Source organism: Agelaius tricolor, unplaced genomic scaffold (genome assembly GCF_023055355.1).
Source record: "Agelaius tricolor isolate 1412-34295 unplaced genomic scaffold, bAgeTri1.0.p SCAF_27, whole genome shotgun sequence".
NCBI lineage: Eukaryota > Metazoa > Chordata > Aves > Passeriformes > Icteridae > Agelaius > Agelaius tricolor.
In genome coordinates, this window is record NW_027269287.1 from 1,445,460 (window position 1) to 1,467,842 (window position 22,383).

At 37.7% G+C, this 22,383-nt stretch overlaps 1 protein-coding gene across 8 annotated transcripts in view; it reads right to left on the minus strand.

The window, feature by feature from the left end:
* FER (FER tyrosine kinase) overlaps positions 1–22,383 on the minus strand; it is a 164,506-nt gene that overhangs the window by 132,024 nt on the left and 10,099 nt on the right. For 5 of the 8 annotated variants that reach the window (XR_011682566.1, XM_071448684.1, XM_071448687.1 and 2 more), the window contains exons 2-5: positions 19,266–19,377; positions 13,784–14,041; positions 9,942–10,115; positions 6,493–6,592 (exon numbers count right to left, since the gene is read on the minus strand). Coding sequence is in view for 7 of the 8 variants with exons in the window: in XM_071448684.1 (XP_071304785.1) it covers positions 6,493–6,592; positions 9,942–10,115; positions 13,784–13,990 (481 nt within the window). In the remaining variant the exon portion in view is untranslated. Of the gene's footprint in view, positions 1–5,415; positions 6,279–6,492; positions 6,593–9,941; positions 10,116–13,783; positions 14,042–19,265; positions 19,378–20,074; positions 21,413–22,383 lie in introns of those variants that run through there. The other 3 variants (XM_071448686.1, XM_071448691.1, XM_071448689.1) reach the window with 3 other exon arrangements.

The window sequence follows — 22,383 nt, forward strand, 5'->3', positions numbered from 1 at the left end:
TGAAAGGGGGAGAGGAGCTTAGCTCTCCTAGGGCCCTTACTCCAGAGGCTCAGGCAGCACTGGAAAAAATCCAGCAATCCACTTCGACCAGGCAGGCCCACAGATCTCAACCGGGTCTGCCGTTCAAATTTATCATCTTAGGGAAATTGCCACACCTCCACAGGGTGATTTTTCAATGGGACAATTCTATCAAAGGCAAGGACCAAGGTTTGGAGGACCGCCTCTTGATCATAAAGTGGGTTTTCCTCAGCCACCACAGGTCCAAAAGGATGACACAGCCATCAGAGCTGATGGCAGAATTAATCAGAAAAGCAAGATCGCGGATCAGAGAGTTGTTGGGGTGTGACTTCGAATGCATCCACATTCCAATTAAATTAGAGTCGGGCCAATTCAAAAAGAAAACCTTTGATGAACTGCTCGAGATTAATGAAATGTTGCAATTTGCACTGGACAGTTACACCGGCAAAATTGCAGTTGATCGGCCAGCCCACACATTGTTTAATCAAGAATTCTCATTATCATTAAAAAGAATTCAGAGCCAAACCCCTTTGGAGGCACTGACTGTGTTTACCGACGCGTCTGGAGCATCCCACAAGTCAGTAATGACTTGGAAGGATCCTCAGACTCAGCGGTGGGAGGCCGATGTTGCCAAGTTGGAAGGTTCTCCACAAGTAGCTGAGTTGGACGCTGTTGTCAGGGCCTTCGAGAGGTTCTCTGAACCATTTAATCTTGTAACTGACTCAGCATATGTCGCTGGTGTAGTGTCTGGAGCTGAAGAAGCAGTTCTTCAAGAGGTGTCCAACATTCCCCTATTTAACTTGCTCTCAAAATTGGTAAAACTGATCTCCCACCGAGAGCAACCTTTCTTTGTGATGCATGTCAGGTCACACACTGATCTGCCAGGGTTCATTGCAGAGGGCAATCGAAGAGCTGATGCCCTGGCTGCTCCTGTTCAGATGGCCCCGCTCCCAGATCTGTTTGGTCAAGCTAAGATCAGCCACCAGCAGTTCCATCAGAATGCCCCTGGCCTGGTTCGTCAGTTCCAGCTCACACGCAAACAGGACAAGGAGATCGTGGCTACATGTCCACAGTGCCAGTCCCATCAGCTCCCATCACTCAGCTCTGGAGCTAACCCCCAAGGTCTTTCTAGCTGCGAGGTGTGGCAAATGGATGTTACACATATCCCTTCTTTCGGCCACTTGAGTTATGTACACGTTTCAGTGGACACTTTCTCCAGTGCAGTCTACGCCTCCGCCCACACAGGTGAGAAGGCAGCTGACGCCGAAAAACATCTTGTGCAGGCGTTTGCTGTCCCGGGCATCCCCAAGGTCATCAAAACCAACAACGGCCCAGCATACAAGTCCAGGGAACTGCAAAGTTTCCTGCAGCAATGGGGAACAGAGCACAAAACAGGCATCCCCTATTCCCCAACAGGCCAAGCCATGGTGGAGAGGACCCACCAGAGCCTTAAGAGGGTTTTAGAGCAACAACATACGGCTGTGAAGGTGGAATCTCCCCATGTCCGTCTCGCAAAAGCACTTTTTACTATCAACTTTCTAAACTGTTCCTTTGAGAATTTAAATCCTCCAATAGTGCGACACTTCGGGCAACACAATCAGCTGCAGCTGAAAGCCAGGCCTCTGGTCCTAATTAAGGACCCGGAGACCTGGAAAACAGAAGGGCCTTTCGACCTGGTCACCTGGGGGAGGGGATACGCTTACGTGTCCACTCCCTTGGGGCTTAAGTGGGTACCATCTAAGTGGGTCAGGCCCTTCCTTCCGAAAAAGGCACCAAAGGTTGGAGGCGTGGCACAGGTTGAGGAGGCTTGTTGGAGGAGGAGGAGGCAGAAACCCTTTTCCCTTGACTTTGATGTCCTCTAAGTTTCCCTCTGGGCAGAACCAAAATTTTAAGTTCACCTTTTCACCCTGTTTTCTTTGATGTTTCAGTGACACCCCATTCAAATGGCCTTTCCTCCATCTACCATCCTGCTGCTGGTGACAGCACTCGGGTCCCACTTTCCACCTTCAGGCACCTGGATTGTCCCTCAGCCCAAAGCCAATAAACATTAGACTGGCTGGGGGACATCTTTTCAGGATGGGGCTTTTCAGCCTGGATGAAGTCAATTCTAAAAACTGTTCTGTTGGTTCTTTTTATTTTAGTTGTAGTTTTAGTTGCTTGTTCTTTAATTTGGAGTCTGATGAAGAGACTGCTGGGTAGGATTGTTCCTACCCTGGAGGTAAACCAGGTGGTGGCTCTGAGACCGTACAGCGAAGCGGAAGCTTTGGAATCGGATCAATCGGAGGCCTCCTCAGCCATGGATGATGACCAATGGGCTTCTGCACCTTGCAGCCACCTCTGGTTCAGAGATTCCATCCTGGACTTGAGCTGCTTTAATCAGACTCAGTTCACCTCATTTTAAAGTTTTTATTTATTTTTTTTAAACAAAAAACAGGGAGATGTTGTGTTGTGTTATTATGCTCCCTGGGTTTAAGCTGGAATGTTCTGTTACCCCGTTTTCTGTATAATGGTTCTGTCTGGAATTCCCCCTCTTTCCCAGTTATCTGTCCATCACCAGTTGCCTTGGAAACTCCCGCCCTTTCTGTCACCCCCAAATGCCCCCCTTTTATCCAGAAACTTCAGTGCTATACATGGAATTGTTGGGCCAGGGACCGGGGTCCCACCTTTGAGCTCTCTCGGTTGGCTACCCGTCCTGTCACTCTGATAAAGCCCGTGCTCACCGTGGGCCCCCATTCGCTGCCTGTCTGAGCTCTCCCCCTCCCATTTCTCATATATAACACGTGTATTCCCTCCCCCCGCCGCCCTTCGGTCCGGCGGCTTCCCCTGGGTGTTACTCCGCGTTCTGGAATAAAACCTGGACTGGCCCTCATCGGAGGTACCCCAGGGTCGGAGGCCCTGGTCCCATTCCCTGTCTGTGGTCCCGTGCCTTTTTGTCCGCCTCTGGCAGAGCTGAACGCCGATCCTGCGAGCCACGGACAACGGAGCGGCTCCCACGTGCTGAACCAAGAAACCACGAATTTCTCCTGCTCCATCTGCCGGCAGGCGGGAAACAGCGGCGCAGGCGGGACTTTTAAAGTCACGGTTACTGCAGATGGTCACACTGTTTTTTGTCAATATCACTCATACACAATGTTTCACAGTGCTGTCCATTTAATTATAGAAAAAAATAATACAGCAAGCTCTTATATTTGTTCCAAAGACCCCTGCATGCCCTATTACTCCAATGCCCCAATTCTGCAAAGGAACATGCTCTGCATTCCCACTACACATACTCTTTGGAGTTTTTTTAACAAAGCTTTCTAATCCAGAAGAGACTACTGCATCCAATCTGTCCATAGAGTCCCAAAACCCAAAACATGCCTCATTAAAGAGGCAATGGACTAGTTCAGCTTGCTGACTTCATCCTCTCTCTGCCTGTTATCTCTTACCATACATTAAAAAACATAAGAATGAATGTCTGGGGGAAAAAAGGGCAGAAAATTATCATGCAAATGACTAACATCAACCAGACTGCCTGACACCTGGACCCTCCATGCACAAGAAAAACCAACCAGACTGCATTTGTGATTCCTATGGTAATCACTGGTCCAGAAAGGAGCAGCTATGCATGACTTACTGGGGTAAGGGCTAGAATAAACAAAATAAATCAGTCATTTCTGACTGAGCCATTAGGCAGACACTGGTGGCCATAACAAGGCAATGCAACCCAGCCCAAGGTGGAAGTGGTAGCCAAGTCTCAGTGGTGCTCCCTCTGCAACACAACTGTCCACTGCTTCCAAGCAGAAGCAGAGCTAGCAGAGGCTTCCCCAGAACAGCCCCTGGGACACAATCTCAGATGCTTTCACCTTCCTCCAAATCTGGACAGCGCAAAGTCTTCCATAATGAAGCTCCTACATTCCTTCAGAAACCAATTCCCTTTTCCCAACTAAAAAACTATCCAAAAAATCCCACCACATGCTTTACCCGTTGCCCAAACACTAACAAAACCTGTAACTAAACAGTATCATTATTCAGTCCTTAACACTTACTAATCTTTCCAATGGTCCTCCTAGTGTTATCACCAAAAAATGGAAATACCTGTAACCCTGCATCAGGGTGCCACTGATTCAAAGGGACTACCCACTTCATGGTGCAAAGTATCACACACAGAAATTCAAGTTTACCTGAGACTACTTCCTGATTCCAGAAAATCATAACATCACTTGGAAAGTGATGTTATGTACAAACTTTGTACTGTACAAACTTTGCCAGCCTTTACCCTTATCAGTTAATATCCTCTACCATGTCTGTTTAGCCCAGAGTTTAATATCACTTTTAATAACTCAAGTAGAAAACTAGGAAGTCTTCACAAGCTGAAGAACCAATTGTACCTCTTTCACTATTAGCTCTAATAAACCTACTCTCTCACCAGAAAGCAGCTTTGCTATTCTGAAACAAAGAAGAAGATACTACATTTCAAAATCACACTACTCTTGCAAAACAGAGGCATTTGTCAGACTACTTTGTGTGACTTTCATTCTTTTCCTGGGGACCAGCTCATACAGGTGCTGCACGAATTTGCACGTAACCCCCAGGGTAAAGCTAAAATTCTATGTCCTCTAAGAGGCAGTTTTCCCCTTTGGCTCCAGAGAGGCAAAGCCAGTCACTGTCTTACAGACTTGGACAGTCTTTACAGAGGAACAGACTCTGTTTAAAACAACATTTTACATAAATGAACCTGGGTGGGCTATTTTAACACGTTACTTACAAGAGCTGATGTGAAAAGATTTTCATTTTTTTGTTTAACAAAATGGTTTTCAGCTTATTTTCAATACTTGTTTATGCCCTCCCACTGTTCTGGTAAGCACTGTTTCTTGTTTTCAATAATTCTTGAAATCCTGGAAGACTGAAACAGTTTGTACATTAACAAAAGTAATATATCTTAATAGCACATAATGTGAATAAGCTTAGCTTACTGAATAAAGAATACCCTGGAATAATGAAGCATTGTAATTTTAAGACTTCCCTAACTTTTCACTTCACCAGCAAACCAGTTTGACAATGTACAAGCTCAGAAATACCATGACTTAGAAAAATTCAAGCAGCCCAGCTGACCTGCAGCTGATAAACTGTAGTAGCCCATCAAATGCACAAGTATTTATAAACAGAACAGGGCCTGGGATGCAGCAGGAGAGAAGCAATTCTGCAACTTTTGAGAGAAAAATATTTTTATGGGCATCAGTGTTTATCAAAGCAAGATTTTAGCAGAAATTAAATTAAGTACGAATTATAATAAGACAAACATTAGATAAAAGCCTGAAAGAGAAGGTCAAAGAAAACCATAGGAGATAAGTGTCTTAAAAATAATTTATGTCTATCTGAAAAACATTACTTCAGTTAATCAAAACATCACAGCTGTTGGCAGACAAAACACTCCTTTATTCCAGTGGGAAAGTATGGTGCTTCAGGAATAGAGAATGACCAAATTAGTAACAGGAAGAGAGGATAAAACAGGCTAAAAATAACATACTAAGATCCGAACATCCTATTATATTTTCCATGATACATACTACATATTCTAACACTAAGTAGTTACTTGAGAATAAACCAAGTAATCAAATTAAGTTACATACAGAAAACATGGAACTGGATGAAACTGCCATGAAAGTATGCATTTTTAAGTGTTTATGAACTTCAGTAAAAGAAAAAGAACAATAAAAGTTCAACAGTGCTAAGCGTAACTTCTTATCTCCTGCTGTTTTGTCCAAATTTGAGACAAATTTGGAAAGAAAAATCTCTCCTCACTGAGAGCTACTATAATTACTACAACAGAACCAAAAAGATTAACTGTCGTTTAGACACTCATACAAAACCTTAAGATGGATCTTGGAATCGCACTTACATACCGCCAGTCAATTTTCACTAAAGGAAGAAAAGAAAATCTAAGAAGGACACATAAGAACTACTATTAGCACAATATTTCAATACATAATAGAAGAAAGGCTCTCTTTTATCTCATCATTCAAGCACAATTCAACAGGCATCAAAATCCCTGCAGATTGAGCACATCACACCCTGTGTGCAAAATGACTTATTTTCCTCTTTTAGACGAAGTTGACAAAGGTTTGATGTGTTACACTGACAAGAACTGATGCTGATGCCACTGTAGCAACAATAATAATTCACAGGCAAGTAGGCTGCAGTTAGAATGCAGGTGAGACCAGAGTCCATCTGAGCAATTTCAGATTTCAAAAACATCCACTGAAGAAACGCTACAAGAACTTAAAAGAATCACCATTTATATTTTATTAATTTTTAAGAGGTTATACCAAACATACATGACAACAATCAGCCTGGCTTACTTAAGATACTAAATTATCTTTTATATTGTAATCAAGCAGCTCAAAATAAAAAAAAATTACCTTATTTCATTGTCAGAGTTTTAGCAGATTTGAAAAAAGCACTAATACATATACAAAATGAAGTAAACCATACCTTTAGCCACAGCTTCTTTATACTTTTCTTTGGCAGAATTTACTTCTTTTATTAGTTGCCTGTAGCTAGATTTAAGTTTCTCTAGTTCTGTCTTTGTGACCTTTAAAAAAGGGAAATATTAAAAGCATTAAAAATACTTATTCTCGACACATAAAAAAAAAATAGCATTAGTAAAACAGAATTAACAGAATTTATTATCCAAAATAAGGATGTTACACTTTCCACTGGACTGAGAAAATCTTAAAAGGATATTACATGGTGCAAATTACATGGTGTACATTACATGGTGCAAAATCAAAATCAATAAATGCATGGAATTAAGTAAGAGGCCTAAGACACAAATCCCCATTCACATCAATGTAATTAAAAATATTTAGAAAATCCAGCTAATCATCAACAATATTCTATTCCAATTACAAGGCAAAAAAAGTCAAAAAGATGCTTAACAAATCGTACTGGCTTAGAATGTCCTATGCATAGGAAGGAATTTCTTTTGCACCTAATAAAAAGCAAAATTTTTAGACATTATACTTCCTACAATTGACTAAGGAACAGTAACTTGGCATTAAATAATCTATCAATGGTAAAATTTAAACCCTTAAAAGGAAAACCAAACCAATAACCAAAAAACCCAAACAAAAACCCAACTACAGAAGCAACTAACCAAATAAGAAACATCTACCATGAAACTGAGCACTGAACACAACATTTTTGATCACAAAATTAAAGTTTTCTCTTCTACCGCCAGCATTCATTTAGTGTGTGACAAAACTAGTGCACTGTTCAGAAACAATCCCAAATAATGAACTTGCAAACAAAACCAGCCATCACAATACCAAATCACCTACCATATATATTGTAAGAAAAACAAAAAATTCCAACCAAAAAAAAATCCAGCAGAATAACAGACATCAATTGGAAATTCATGGAAGAGAAATTATTAACTACTTTTAATGGAAGTGCTCCTCTCAGTGAATGTGTAGAAAAAGAAGTTCATTCTACTGAAAAATTGTTCCTCTTGCAGCTGGCAGGAAGAAGGATGAAGTTCAAAATTTTCCCTTTTTTTCATGATGCAAGGCCCAGATAACACTACTTTCATCAACATCTGAAAACTTAATGAAATTCCTTAAAGATCCAACAAAGTGCTGTCTACAGCTTCTATTTTTGGGCCAACTGTACAATATTTAATTTGAAGGCAGAACCTTTTCTCCACATCAATCACATATACTCATCTCATATTTTTACAATCTGTTAATTATACACATCTGCTGTTATATACCAATAGAGGCAATATAGGAGAAATAACTTTATGACAATTTGTATTTAAAGACATCATCACAAATGGAGACAAAGATGCAATTAGGAAGTAATTAAGACCTAAATAATAAGAACGGCTTCTCTTACAGAAAACTGAAAAATAAAACAGGGCACTAGCATTAGGAAACCTTTATAATAGCTACATTATGATTCTTAATCTAGATTGTGTCTTTCCAACAGATAAAACCAACACTAAGAGCAGGTTCCCAAAGAACACTTAAGGAATTAAGACAGTCAAGGATTACTTTAAACTCCATTTTTATTTACCCACCTAATTAGCACAGTACTCTACTTTTCTCCCTTCAAATTTCATGAAGAAAGAAAATTATTCAACATCTTAATGGAAACTGGAATAAATCTACAAGATACAAGTCCATTACATTTGTGCAAAAGCCATGTTATTTACTATTCTCAAGAATCTGTCCCATAAGATTCATCATTGTAGAGGTGTGTAGAATAAGAAAGGATGACATACATCCATTTCAACTAAACACATTTTTATGCCATCTTATCCTAAAAATAGGAGCTGCACAGACACTGATGTCACAAACTTTGCGTACTGTATTAAGATATAATTGGCATTTTACCTCTGTGCGTAACATAATCAGAAATAATACCACAGAACATCAGAAGTCTTTTGAATTTCAGGGAATCATTCTTAAAGTGCTCCAGGTACATAAAACCTTGAACAGTGTCAGCTAACAATAGGAGAACATTATTCAAATACTTCTTTGCAAATTCAGGAAGGGGAAAAAAAGAAAACAATCCCAAAAAACCTTTAACCAAACAACAATGCAAGCTTAATCAGCAGGATGCAAAATACTTTCATGGCTATGCAACCCATAATAAAATAAAGTTAATATGGTTTGTAATAGTCATTTGGCAAGTGCTCAGTATGCATTATGGTTTTTTGGAAAAGTCTTATTTTAAAAAACAATTTTATAAGAGGCTCTATTAGAGTTTAGCCTATTAACAGAAAACAAAACATTGCATAGTCTCTTTTCAAAGTATACCTGAGCTTACAGCACTCTTACTCCATTCCGCCTTTCTTTCTTATCTTTCTTTTTCTCCTTCTGCAGTTCTTTATAACTAAATAATTCTATTATTTCTAACACATGCTACCAGTTTTTCCTCTTCTTCCATTCTGACTTTTTGAGGTGCACCAATTCATAAGTAGCAGTAAGTGGTTATTTGGCTTGAAGTTTTATCAGATAATCACAGCCTACTGACCATGCATCAAAAAAGACATCCCCATAGTCCCTTCCTGAGGAAGATGCCAAGATTCTAGCATATTATGGAAGCAATCTTATTAGAGCAAATGTATTTAACTTAAAATAGTCTTAGTTTAAATACAGAATAGCTCCAAATTCTCCTCAGAACTGGCCCAAGAATCTTTTACTCATCAATCCGTGACAGTGTTACTGCTTTACTCAGATGTTACATTTTAATTACACTACTTCAAATCCCAAATTCTCTGCTGGAAGAAAGAAGAAACAGTGCTTTTCCTTCTCTCAGTAGACCTTTCAGACTATCGCTCTGATTTTTGACATCTGTAGCTAAATTTCCCCCAGAGCATCTGAAACTGTGATTTCTGTCAGCTTTACTGACAAGATACAGCACTTTGAACACAAGCACGATAACAGACATGTCATGGAAAACACTCTGAAGAGTTTTACCTGCAGTCTCAATGTTTAGTTTACACCTGCTTTATATTTTAAAACAGGGACTAGAACCCTGTCCCCTCCCAAAAGAGTATGGACTGCCAAGAGCACTCATTAAGAACAGTTTACAGTGCCCTGGTCCCATGAATGTCTAAAGTGGAATTAGAACAGGAAAAGAGATGGAATAGAGAAGCGTCACACAAGAATTCATTATCCTCTACTAGAATTACATTTCCAGTTCCATCTGTCCATGGAAATTCATATGGAAGAAACCTTTCCATCTTTGTCTTTCCTGCTAGCTGATAAGGCAATCTGTGTAGAAAATGATTAAAATTTAAGCTAAGCATTCTACATATCACCCACTACTCTTTTACCACAGCATGAACAAAACCCAAAAAACCCTCTCTTAATTTAATATTTTTAAATATAGAGAATTATAATCAACTTATCAAGCACAAATGAATAAAATACCTTGTACATCTCTGCTTCAATTTGTTGATGAACACCTACAAAACTCTTCTTAACTTGCTGCTTATCTTTGATCATCATTGTAAGCCTATGCAAGGGCCCAGAATTAAGATCCTCTGCATGTGTCTTCATTATTTTGCTCAGCTGTTCTGTTTGCTGTACCACAAGCAACCAAGACTATAAAAAAGTCAGAAGAGAAAAGCACTTATTTATTTCAGCTCACAATAACCACACAGTTAATAAGAACTGTGGGAAAAGATGTATCACTGTTTAAAAAAATTCAGTAAAGCAATTAATTTTAAGCTTACCCAAATGCATTCGAGATCCTCCTGCAACAGCAAAATCATGCCTCAATCTCACTCATAAAATCATAAAAAAGCACCAGAGAGTACAGTATTGAATATTCACCCTTCAGCATTGTCATAGTATTTCTCTACACCAAAGAAACCACTGCAGCCTTATTTTTTTTAAATATACCCCCAACATCCCTGAGAACCATGTTCCAACATCCTTTGTCTTCCAGTTTCCCCCTACAGTTGCTCTGCCCAAGCTGACTTCCACCTTTGTCTGAATACCTGACAGCAATATGGATTTGAGGGCTGGTGGTTTAAGAGGACACCATTACATCAGCTGCTTCACAGAGCAGCATCAGTCAGACCACCAGTATCAAAGCACAGACACAACACCCATCTGTCACTGTAACCCAGCATCCTTCTGTACCCTTGCTTTAATAGCTTCCTCGGACACTCTGTCAGTTTTCAGGACTGCTTAATGTGCTGTGAGTGGCTTTGAATACAGATACACATCTACAGATATCAGAGACACAAATGTAAAATTAAACTTCAGTTCAAATAAAACCTTGGTTTTATTTGAAGATTGCTGTCACACACTGGATTCTTTAAAGATAACTCCCTGACAATGAAAGCTGTGCTATAGCTAAGATTTCAGAGTGGCTACATGCCCCAGAGTTACAAGGTTTTGAAGACACCTAGCATATGAGTTCTATTGGCATTTATCTTGGCTCTTAATCTGAGATAAAAACTTTAGAAAATAATTTGTTTCTTAGTTTTAGGGTTTCTTTATATCCTGTATACAAACATATATACCTAATATTTCCTACATGCAATGCTGCAACAGAAACTGGATTATACAGAACAGAACCTAAGACGATTGACTCCCCTATATACTGGACTATCTTTAACATTTCTTCCAGCTTGTAAATATCCCACAGATTGGCACAGAGATATCTGGACTGCTTAAAGTGTGGTGTTATAAAATGTCAAGGCCTAAAGCTTTCCTGCTGTTGCTGGAGACCATTTCAGAAGCCATACTGCAAAGCTGCATAGGATAAAAAAGCACTGAACACTTGTGAAAAGAGTTCATAAAAGTGCTCTCCGAGGTGAAAATGTAGTTAGAATCATCCATTTTCCATAAGGCTCATTTGTTATTACTGATGAAACAACTACTGTTTGAATCCTGAAAAATCACACCAAAAGCATTTTTCAACAGTACAGGTATTCTAAGGAAATGCTTAGTTTGTAAGTCACCAAATGAGTTTAAATAAGCCAGAAACATAGCAATTACTTCCCTTTCTATTTAAAAAAAAAAAATCATGTATTTCCCTGTTCTTCACATCACTCTTTCCATCAGGAAAAGGGGAAAGTGATGTTTCAATAGGGAAATATCAGTAAAGCAGGGTTTCTGTGCTTTGTATTATTGTATTTTATTATTTTAAATTAGGAGAAGGTGACATGAAAATGCTTCAATAACAGAGATTTATATGGGACAAAAAAGCTGGGTGGGAACAGCAGAAAAAGTAAAGAGCATTTCCTTCCACAAAAAAAATGACCACAGTTCAACAAATGCAGTAAAAAACATTATTGTTTGTTTTAACACTATTTTTCAGACATATAAACACACAAAAGAGCAGTCTGGAAGCTGTTAAAAACACCCCTTTTCTAGCATTACCAGTTGCTGTTACCATGCCTTCCAGCAAGTTTGTTGTCTCCACATGAAAAAAACCAGAAGACAGATTTTCCCAAACACCATTTCTCTCTAAGTGCTCACTCTTACTGTACACTTAGAGATCAAATCAAAACAAAACAAACAACCACAACAACAAAACCAACAAAACAAAACCCATTAAAAATTAAACAGCTTGCTATTGGGTTTTAATGCCACAAAATGCCAAATAATACCATAATACAAAAAACAGGTACTTTATATCTCAAAAGATGTAAGAAACTGGACTCATTTCCCATATTTCCATCATTCTTTGGTTCTGTAAAATGTCAGGAAGAGAGAAAAAAGTATCACAAAAGATTAAAATAAATTAGAATGACATGATTAAATAATCAATAATTCAGGCTTTTAACTGCCAAAACCAGTAAAATAATGTGTCACTACACAACTGCAAAATCCAAGGTGTCAGTGAAATTATAAGGCAAGCCCATACAAAAGATCTGCCAGTCCACATGAATATTTTTGCTGTTAAAATATGGAAAACAGAGAAAACATAGAAATCAGAGATGCAACAGTGAAAAATTACACCTCCTTAAGAGAATAAAAAAGGGAATGAAAATGATGCTGAAGGACAACTTGAGCACCTTCATTCAAAACAAGATTTCAAAATGTGACATGCACACCTCTTTTCAAGGCAAAAAGAAGATGGCTTAAGTCAGATCTCCAGATTTTTTTGATTTATCTGCTCACAAGAAGTGCTCATGCCATTAACAGGATCTGTCCTACACTGAGATACCTATGTGATGGTTAATGGTCGTTTAAACCTTATAACGCTAAATACTCTGTGCCAATGAAAAAAAGGGCAGTATTTCAATTTACAAGGCAAGAATTATTGTGAGGGAGGGAAGCAACAACAGAACGTGTTACACACAAACACTGCAGTTTAAATAACAGTGCTGAAGCAGCCCAGCTATAGCAGCACAGCCTCCAAGTCACAGGCACTTTAACCCTGTATACATCCATCCTGCCACACAAGGAGCACTCCTGTTCCTAATGCTACACCACAGCCACTGTCCAAGAAGCCATCCAATAAGCCCATGACATAAAAACTGCTTTGTCTGAACTTAACCTGACCCACAAAGGGTGTTTCCTGCAGAGAGAAAATGAGGATTCATGCCAGACTGAACAGACTGTGTAACCTCTGCTACAGAACAAGGGCCAAGAACCAAATAAGCCATCAAAACAGAATAGTCTTCTCTTGTCAGTAGAGAATCCAGATCTGGAGTAAAACTTTCAAACAGGTGATAAGGGAAGTTTGCTTAATTATTACATTTACTTGGAGTTGCTCTAAATCTAAAAACCAGTAATTTGGAGAACAGCCTTACGTTTTAAAAAAGTCAACACAGTTCTTTTAAACAGAATACAAAATAACCTCACAATTATGAGAAACATCCTGAATTAATTTTGTTCTTACAACACGTGCTGCCGTGTGAGTAACAGCTGGAATGCTAGGCTTTGCCTTGGTTTCCTGGCATTTTTCTATTTCTGTCACAAATTCTATATAGCATAAACAATAGTTCCTATCTTAAAAGAAAAGCTTACTATAGCATACTTGATTTTCAAAGCACTAAACAAAGAAGCAGGCTCAATCCATTTATGTAAAATACTGAGTTTCAAGAATCAGGATTGATTCTCATTCAGTTAATTTTTTCAAAGCAAGACTAGAGCTCAACTTATGCATATTTCACTGAGAAGCTAAAATAATCTATTTTAAATACTTTGCCAACATTAACTCTCAAGAAACTGAATGGTCCAACTCAAACCAAAAAAACAAAAGTAAACCCAAAACCCAAGGATATTCCAAATTCAAACTTCAGACTTACCTTGGACACATTGCTGATATAATCCAATTGACAAGCGCTCTCTTTATCTACTTGGTTACAAAGATTCTGTAAAGTGGATGCATATTCTTTATCACTTTTTACTCTCATTACCATAAATTTCTTCACTGTTTCCAGCAGTCGCAGTTCCCAGTCTTGTAGTTTTAATAAAGCATCATGAGAATACTTCAGGTCACCTCCAAACCCCATTTTTTAAGGCACTATATACCAGACAGGGGAAATAGAGGCTCTTCACCACATCTGAAAGGGAGAAAAAGACTGATGAGACAATTATCAAACTTCTGATGAGACAAAGGGCAATTATTGATGCCTGAACCCTGAAATTACCTAATCATAAGATTAACCACATACATTAACTTCCTCAGTATAAACTGAAAGGAGGCTCAGAGCAGTGTTTTTAACAACAAACTCTGACTGGAAAATATTTCAGCCTTAGAAATCCAGTTTACATTTCTGCAAAATCGTTCCTTCCTAACTTAAAGTACAGTATGAAAGAAAACACAACAGCATCTAAGAAAAACACTTAAGACCAACCTACATATTTAACCAAATAAGCACAGCTAACAGTATCTCCAGACAAGCTGCCAGCTGCACTCTTCTGCTCCTGGTGACCTGAAACATTTGTTTCTCACGTTTACTCTCCTAAGAGCACAGAAAAATCCACATAAAACACCAGTTCTCAGGCACTGTGTCTGCGAGAAGTTGGTAACTATTTAGAAGCTAGTTTGCTCCTAAGCCCTGTGTTAACAGGCCATTAAACCTGCAGATTCAACCACCCAAAAACCAGAAAATATCCCAAAGTAGGTTTCCCATCCAACCATACACTGGTCCCCTGGGTCAGAGTTCTTCAGTTCACACCATTTTACCCTAGGACAGTCCAGTCTTATTGTACAAATTGACATAAAGTAAGATTGATAAACAGATAAGATATGCTGCCTTATAGCCCTGTAGCAGAACCAATTGCTGGAGTTAGCTCTGAAACACCTGCATCTGATGCTGATAAACACATAGCTACATTGTGGAAGAGCTGAAACCACACGAAGAAGTAATTCCTACACACTCTTGCACAAGGTTTTGTCATGTGGTCTGAACCCTCTTTTCTGTGTACACACCACCTGTTCCTATACTAATCAGCTTCAACTAGGTAAGATAAACTTATATAAACTGCAACCCTTATCTCTGGACTGCAGTGCAGCCACAGCCTGTACACTGCCTATTCACTAATTCCTGCACTACAGCAAAGTCTTGGTTCTTTTTAACACAGAAATACCAATTTCTTCACAGACTTTACACATTACCACTTAAATCAGCAGTGTTCTACGAACATTAACAAATTTATCTTCCTAGAAGTCCAGTGAGGGAAGTAGGACTAATATTCTTATTTTACATTAAAAACTGATGCACATAAACTAATGTCAACACTGTGGCAGCTCATACCAATATGTACAAGGCTTAAAGACAGACTTTTCAGAGTGCCTAGCATTTTAGCATGTTAGGTATTCAGAAAAAATAAATATGTTACTGGCTTCAGTTACTGCACAAAATTTCTGAAGATTTTGCAAATCAGAACCTCAAGCGACATCTGAAATAAGCCTCATGTACTATGTGTTTATTCTTAGAACACAAACCATGCTACAAAACAAAACAAAGATTCAATAAAGAAAACTAGAACAGTGACACATTACTATGTATATACAAAATACAGACAACTCAAAGCTGTCTGAATAACCTTAAACCTGTAAGCTTTCATAAACTCTTTAATTTGAAGCTGTATATTTTAGTCAGAATATTTCTTGATGGCTAGGAATTCAGTCATACACAGCAACAGTAAATAGTTTATGTTGGTTGTATTTATGAACTATGTCATTATTAGTAGCATTATGAAAATACCTCCACAGTTAAAATTGAGGAACACTCTTGTAGAACCACAAACATTTTAGCAACATGAACCAAAGAAAAAAAACCTTAAAAAAACCTTAAAAAAACCTTTTTTTTTAAAACCTTAAAAAAAAAACCACCTGTTTATTAACATGACTAAAGCTGCAGTAGTGAATCTTCAATGTCCTTTACATCTAAACCCATTTTTATGACTTTTCATCTTTCTCCTACTTCATTTTAGCACATTACCAAACTCTCCTAGCACAACAGCTGTGAGAAAAGATAGTATCCTCATTTTCTTACATCCAGATTTAGAAGAGATAGGAACTGAGTCTCACAGTGAAGTTCAGCTTTGTATTATGAGTAAACTAATGGCCTGCTTGCTTTTATCCTAGCCTCTGTTTTTTACTGAGAGGCAGTATGGCAAGGGAAGGAGGAAATGTGATATTTCAGTCTGCTTCTAGTGACTTACAAAGGAGATATAGGATTACAAAAATCAATAGAACAAAAGACCCAACAATATCTCACTCCAGCCTGCTAAGTTCCTCTACACAAAGCAGTAAACAGATTTTTTTCCAATTCCACTATTAGATGCCTGGATACATAGGCAAAAATTGTACACATACTGGACTCCCATCTTTTTTTTTAATTATTCCTTTCTCTGTGACAGAAGCAGCACAGCAAAAAATTGTTTTGCAAAAGTGGTAAAATTCTGATTTGCTAAAACTAACAAGCACAAAGACTGAGAACTAATGACTCCCAAATGGGTAAGCCAGCTGCCATGTGACTTCCATGTAAATTGAGAAAATGTTCAACCAAGACATCCAGTCAAATTCAAGTGCTTTATTTGGAGGCTAAGAAATGGTGAAGAAGTATTCAAGACCTAAGCCACTTGACTAAGCTTAAATTTTGATAAACTAAAAACTAATTCTGTTGCTTTAAACCACTTCTGATTTTTTAATGTTTTTTAATATTTTTAAACAATAGAAAACAGTACAGATCACACAGACATTAATTTGATGTCAGAACTGTAAGATTTACCAAACACATGAACACACAAATCTGATTTTCAAATACTCTTAAAAAACACAAGCAAATTTTCAAGCGGTGTTCAAAAATACAATATCTAGCACCAACACAGGCAGGTATTTTTCCAAGTTTGCTGTCTCCCTCATTAGTGACCACAGATGAGATGACAGCTGCCCTACAGGCCCAGAGCAATACAGCAGAATATTTCAGTCAGAAGGGACTTAACAGTGATCACCCAGGCACAGTAATGCATTTAGATCAACCCTGTGTCTCCAACCATGGCACCAGAAGACATTTAAGAACAGCAGACTAGCTGGGCTGCTATTCATGGTGTGATTCTCCTTGTGCTTCCCCACGTTCACAGCTACTGGATTATTAGATACTAATATTCCCATATTTTTTGGCTTTACCACACAACATTAAAACACTCACACTGAAAAACAAAGATTCCCAGACAGATTTTGTAATCACAGACCACTGGCAAAAAAATCAGCAAAACCAGAAAAATCTGAACCCAGAAAAGATTTAATGTGTAACTGGTATGAGATATGAGGAGTTTGAGACACAAGCATACTTTCTTCTCTAATGTTCAAAAGATGAAAATACAGTGTGAGAGCTATTCTGGGGGAAAAAAATTCTCAAAAAAACATGGGAGAGTATTTTATCTTAACGGAAAAACCAGAGATGGCATGAGGTTTTAAAACAAGCTAGACAGAGAAGTGATACTAACAAACATGATATGCTAAATTCATACAGAAATAAAGACCTTCAAGAATTGCTTTACTCTTACTGTGAAGAGATTTCTTCTGCTTCTGGCAGATATCCATGAGGTTTACCTCTTTTTCCAATGTGTGAACAAAGCTTGCACGATTTGACATGCCAGTGAAGTTTCAAACAGAATTGTGCCAAGTCTTGTAAAAGCAATAAAATACCAGTACCACCAAATAAGACAAATGAGCTTCAGCTACTTTTTTATATTTTGAAATATAAGATATATATATAAGATATATCTATAATATCTTAGAAGATATATAATATCCTATATTATCTATTACAGACATAGATACAGATGGCTAAAAAAATTACTGTACCTGTAAATTAGTCAAAAAATATTTGTTACACTTAATAGTAAAATGCTTCTCACAATCAATTCCAAGAAAGTAGGACTTACTTTCTTTACGGTGTTACGCTCAAAACAATGAACTAATCATTCACAGGAAGTACACATTGAATATACATTTAATAATATAGCGTGAATGAACAACCAGATCTTAAACTGTTCTAAATTTAAGCAGAGTTACCAAAGACAATTTAAAATTTCTCTCAACCATCAACACAGTGGTGCAGTCAGATTCCAAACAAATCAGTGTTAAATTTTTTCAGCCAAACAGTGAGAAACTTCAAGGAAGTTGCTAGTCACATAATCCTTCAATATTGTAACACTCCCCTCAGGAAATAAAACCAGTATTCCAGTTAGTCATGCTGCTGGATTCCAGCAGCAACTCTGAAGAAAGTAGTTTCCATAACTGATGTGCGTTTAATTTAAAGATTGCAGTCTGTCTGTGACACATGAAAGTGGCCATGCTGTGTCAGACCAAAGGTCCTGTGTCTGACACTGCCTGAAATCAAATGACCAAGGAAGAACAGAGCAGATACAATGCAACACTTCCACTTGTAACAACTGGTGTCTTCCGTTACATATTGCCATCACTTATATCCTAGGTTGTGACTTTATAAACTTAAAATAATGATGGATCTACATGCATCAGCTGGAACTTGTGGTTTCACAGTACCAGCGACAAGGCAGGCAACTAAAAAACCACAAACCCAGAAAGCACACCTGGCCCCCAGCTAAATTCAGAATAGGAAAGCACATGACAGATCTGGATTCTCCCACTCTTCATATGCTGACCATGAATTTAGATTATTCCTAAATCTGCATGGGCTCCAAATCATAGAGAATACAGCATGTCTTTTATTCTGCAAACACTTTCTACAAACATTAAAATATTTCAAAATCAGAAAAGAAAGAGGATTTGGATTCAGGAGACAAATCCTTAAAATCAAGGCTTCTATACTGAACTAAAAGCGTTTTTACAATAGATTATCAATTTGTTAGACAGTCCTTCTCAATTTCTCAATGTGAGGCTTACAATAGTTATATTCCATTAAAATAATGACATAAATCATTCTTAGTGTTCCATTCACACCTTAAACAAAAATTAGACAGTCAAACAACTGACATTTCTGTTAGTGTAGGATCCATTCCTGGAATGCACAAGACCATGAAACACAAAACATGTGCATTATCTACCCTTTGTTTACACTAATCTCATATTCATAAGATCATCTTTGTATGCATAGATATGATGCATACAACATAAACAAGTAAAACTAACCCTTCTGCAGAGCTTTTGTCAACAGTAAACATCTGAAGGGGTAATAAAAGTTTGCCTGATTATTTCAAAGCTGATTTGAAATACTGGTCCATTCAAAGCAAAGCAGCCACCTAATTTTCAGGAAAGCTCTTCTGCAAAGCGTAACTTAGCCCACATACCTTAAAAGTTTTCCTTCAGAAATGTCCTTTAGTACAGTTTTCCTATGTCAGCAGCTACTTCCTCTGATTTTCACCTACTGAAATACACTTTTTTTTTTCTTTTCTGGGGACTCTGTGAAAGAAAAACATATCAAACTTCTTTTAACTATCTCACCGTTTTCAAATACATTGCAAAACTCAAACTTAGGTAAATTGCCCTGCATTTTCAGATTACCAGAGGCCAGCTTTTTTTTTAAAAAAACAGACAGTTCAACTAAAAGAAAAGAGCAGATTTCTCAAATGACTGCTAGCAGTAGTATGCTATAACTTAATACACATAATTTTGAGTGAAAAAATAATTTTTCCTCTACACATGTAAGAGAAGATTTTTCTTTAAGTTCTTGGAATTTTTTAACAAGTGTACTGTAGCTGAAAAATTAGACAATTTTATTTATTTATGAATCTTGCCCTTGGCAAAACGAAAACAGAAACCTATTAAGGAAAATGAAAGCACAGAAGGCCCAAGTTTGTTATATGACAGACCAAGTTAGTAGTGGTAATTTCATAAGAGTGCAAGAAAACAAGTGGCAGCAAGAGAAAGAAACCACTCAAGACACATAAATTTCTATCTGGCTCTAACTACTCTAACATCTAGAAAAGTGGGAGGTCAGGAAGTTAGGATGACTAGCAGGACCAGAACTTCAAATTGTAAATCTGGACCACAATTTAGATGAAGCAAAGTGACACAGAAGGGTTCTGAGGGTTTATATTAAGGAAAAAATATATTGGGTTTAAAGAATGGTAAAGAACAAGCTTTGCACGCAACTTACAAGTGTAAGGTATACTGTATAATCTCCATGTGTGGACCCATGATAAGCACTCACTCACAATCTCACACCACAATGTCCAACTTCAAATGAGACATTCCGTAACAGTTTAGCAATGCCCTCATAGGAAAAAACATATAAAGCAAAACTGAAAGAAAGACAAGTGTGTAGGGGTGAAGAAAGCAAAACTGTTTTCAAAATCTCCATTATTTAAAACAAAGCACTGCTCATGACACATTCATAAAACCTTGCGAAGGGACAGTCTTAGTTCACATTCAAGCAGGCATTATTTAGTATTCCCTTCTGGTTACTTAGTGACGTTTGAGAAACAAAGAACTGCCTAATATAAATACAAAACTTCTATTCTCCATGACCAAAAATAGAAAAAACTAAGTGATGCTAAGATTCAGGCACTGTAAAGGAACAGCAGCTATGCAAGTAGATACGAAAGGAGAAAAAAAAACCACAGGAGGTTACAAGCATTATAAAATTCATCACATTTCTAAGAAACAGATATAAAATAATTTGTTCCAAATTTGCAAAACCCAAAGGTAAGTCTCCACTAGCAAAAAAGTACAAGCAAGAGCAAAACATTAGAGTAAATTTGGCTCATCTTACTTACATAAATACAAACTGTATGGAAGAAACCCCAGACTGTCACTGGACAGGAACATAAATCATAATCCCCATTCAAATGGGACTCATGAAAGTGGAACAAACATCACCACCAGCACCTGGGCACATTGAAGTTTCATGCAGATGTTAAGAACTGCATGTGGTAAAATGAAGCCCATAAAAAAACTCCATTTATCAAATGAAACAACAGATTGGAGCCACTTCAACACAAAAAAGTTCTATCTTCTGCTCCCTGAACACAAACAACAACACACCTTTATTTCTCTTTTTAAAGAACTGAGCTATCATGTATTTTGGAGTGCAGAATTTTGTTTGTCAATAAGAAAACCAAATGCAAACCCAACTTTTCTTTAGAATTCCTGTTACTATTAACTTTTTACCTATGTGCATTTTTTCATCTGTACACAGGTCATTAGTAAAACTTAAAGCTGGTAATGCAAGTCCAATACAGGTCTAATTGACAGGCACAGACTAGCTAGTACATGGAAGCATAATAAAAGCTTTCCAGTGAATTGCACAGCCATCTGCCAGAAGGCAATAAAATCTCACAAAATTTCCACTGTTATTTCTGAGCTCAAACATAGCAGAATCTGATAGTTACAAACATCTTGCTACCTCAATGCAGTAATTCACTAGCTAATGAAGGTATAAAAGACAAATTTATAAGAAGATAAAGCAAGAACAGAAAACTTAGATGATCTGTTGTTTTCTGAAATTACTAACAAGATAGTTAAGGCAAATCCCCAAATCAGATCCTCTTCAGATTTAGGATATATAAGGCGTTCTCTAAAAATGAAGCATCCGAGAGGCAATTAAAAATATCAAATTAACAGTAGGAATTCACCAGTCCAACACTATTGAGCCAAAGCATTGAACTTTCCAAAATATTAATTCTGCAAAAACTTAGGCTTAAGGTGAGCCAAGCAAAGAAGTATCAAGAGAGGAAAATAAATCAAATTTTCTTCAGATGGGACAAGGCAATCAGAAGCACAACACAGTCTGACTCTGATACTGCACAAAGTGGTTAAAACCTCGCCTAAGAATCTGTAGACTAGAATAATTCAAAAGAAAAAAAGAACAATGCAGCTTTTACAGAGCAAAATCATGTTTCACAACTTGAAGAGTTCTACGAAGACATCAAGGATCCTGTAGGAAAAGGTGGTGGAAGTAGGAAGTTTCTGCTGATGTCTCTGATAGGAAGCTACTAGAGAACTGAAGACCTTGCAGGGTAAGATTAAGAGACAAAGCCTGACAGGGGAAAGAGCTCAGAAGCCTCTCCATAATCTGTGCCAGGACTTGGACTGCTCTTCAGAATGGTTACCTGCCTATACATCATAACAGAAGCATCTGTGCTTTATACAAAATTATTCTGATTCATCAAAACCAACAGATCATTACAAAAGTTGCAAAACCTCAGAACACTGAGCAGCAAGCACAGAAAACAGCAGATGAAGTCACATGTCAATAAATGCAACATAATACACTGGTAGGAGTTATTTAATAACGGTACCAGAAAAAACTGTAGTAGTCTCTAAACACACATGTTTTTGCTTCAAAAACATTTGTTCAGTGCTTTCAAGCAGTCAGGTTAGAAACCATCCAGAATATTAAACTATTTTTAATGAAGGGAAGGGAAACCATAACATAGCTTTATGCTGCTGATACATTAGTGGTAT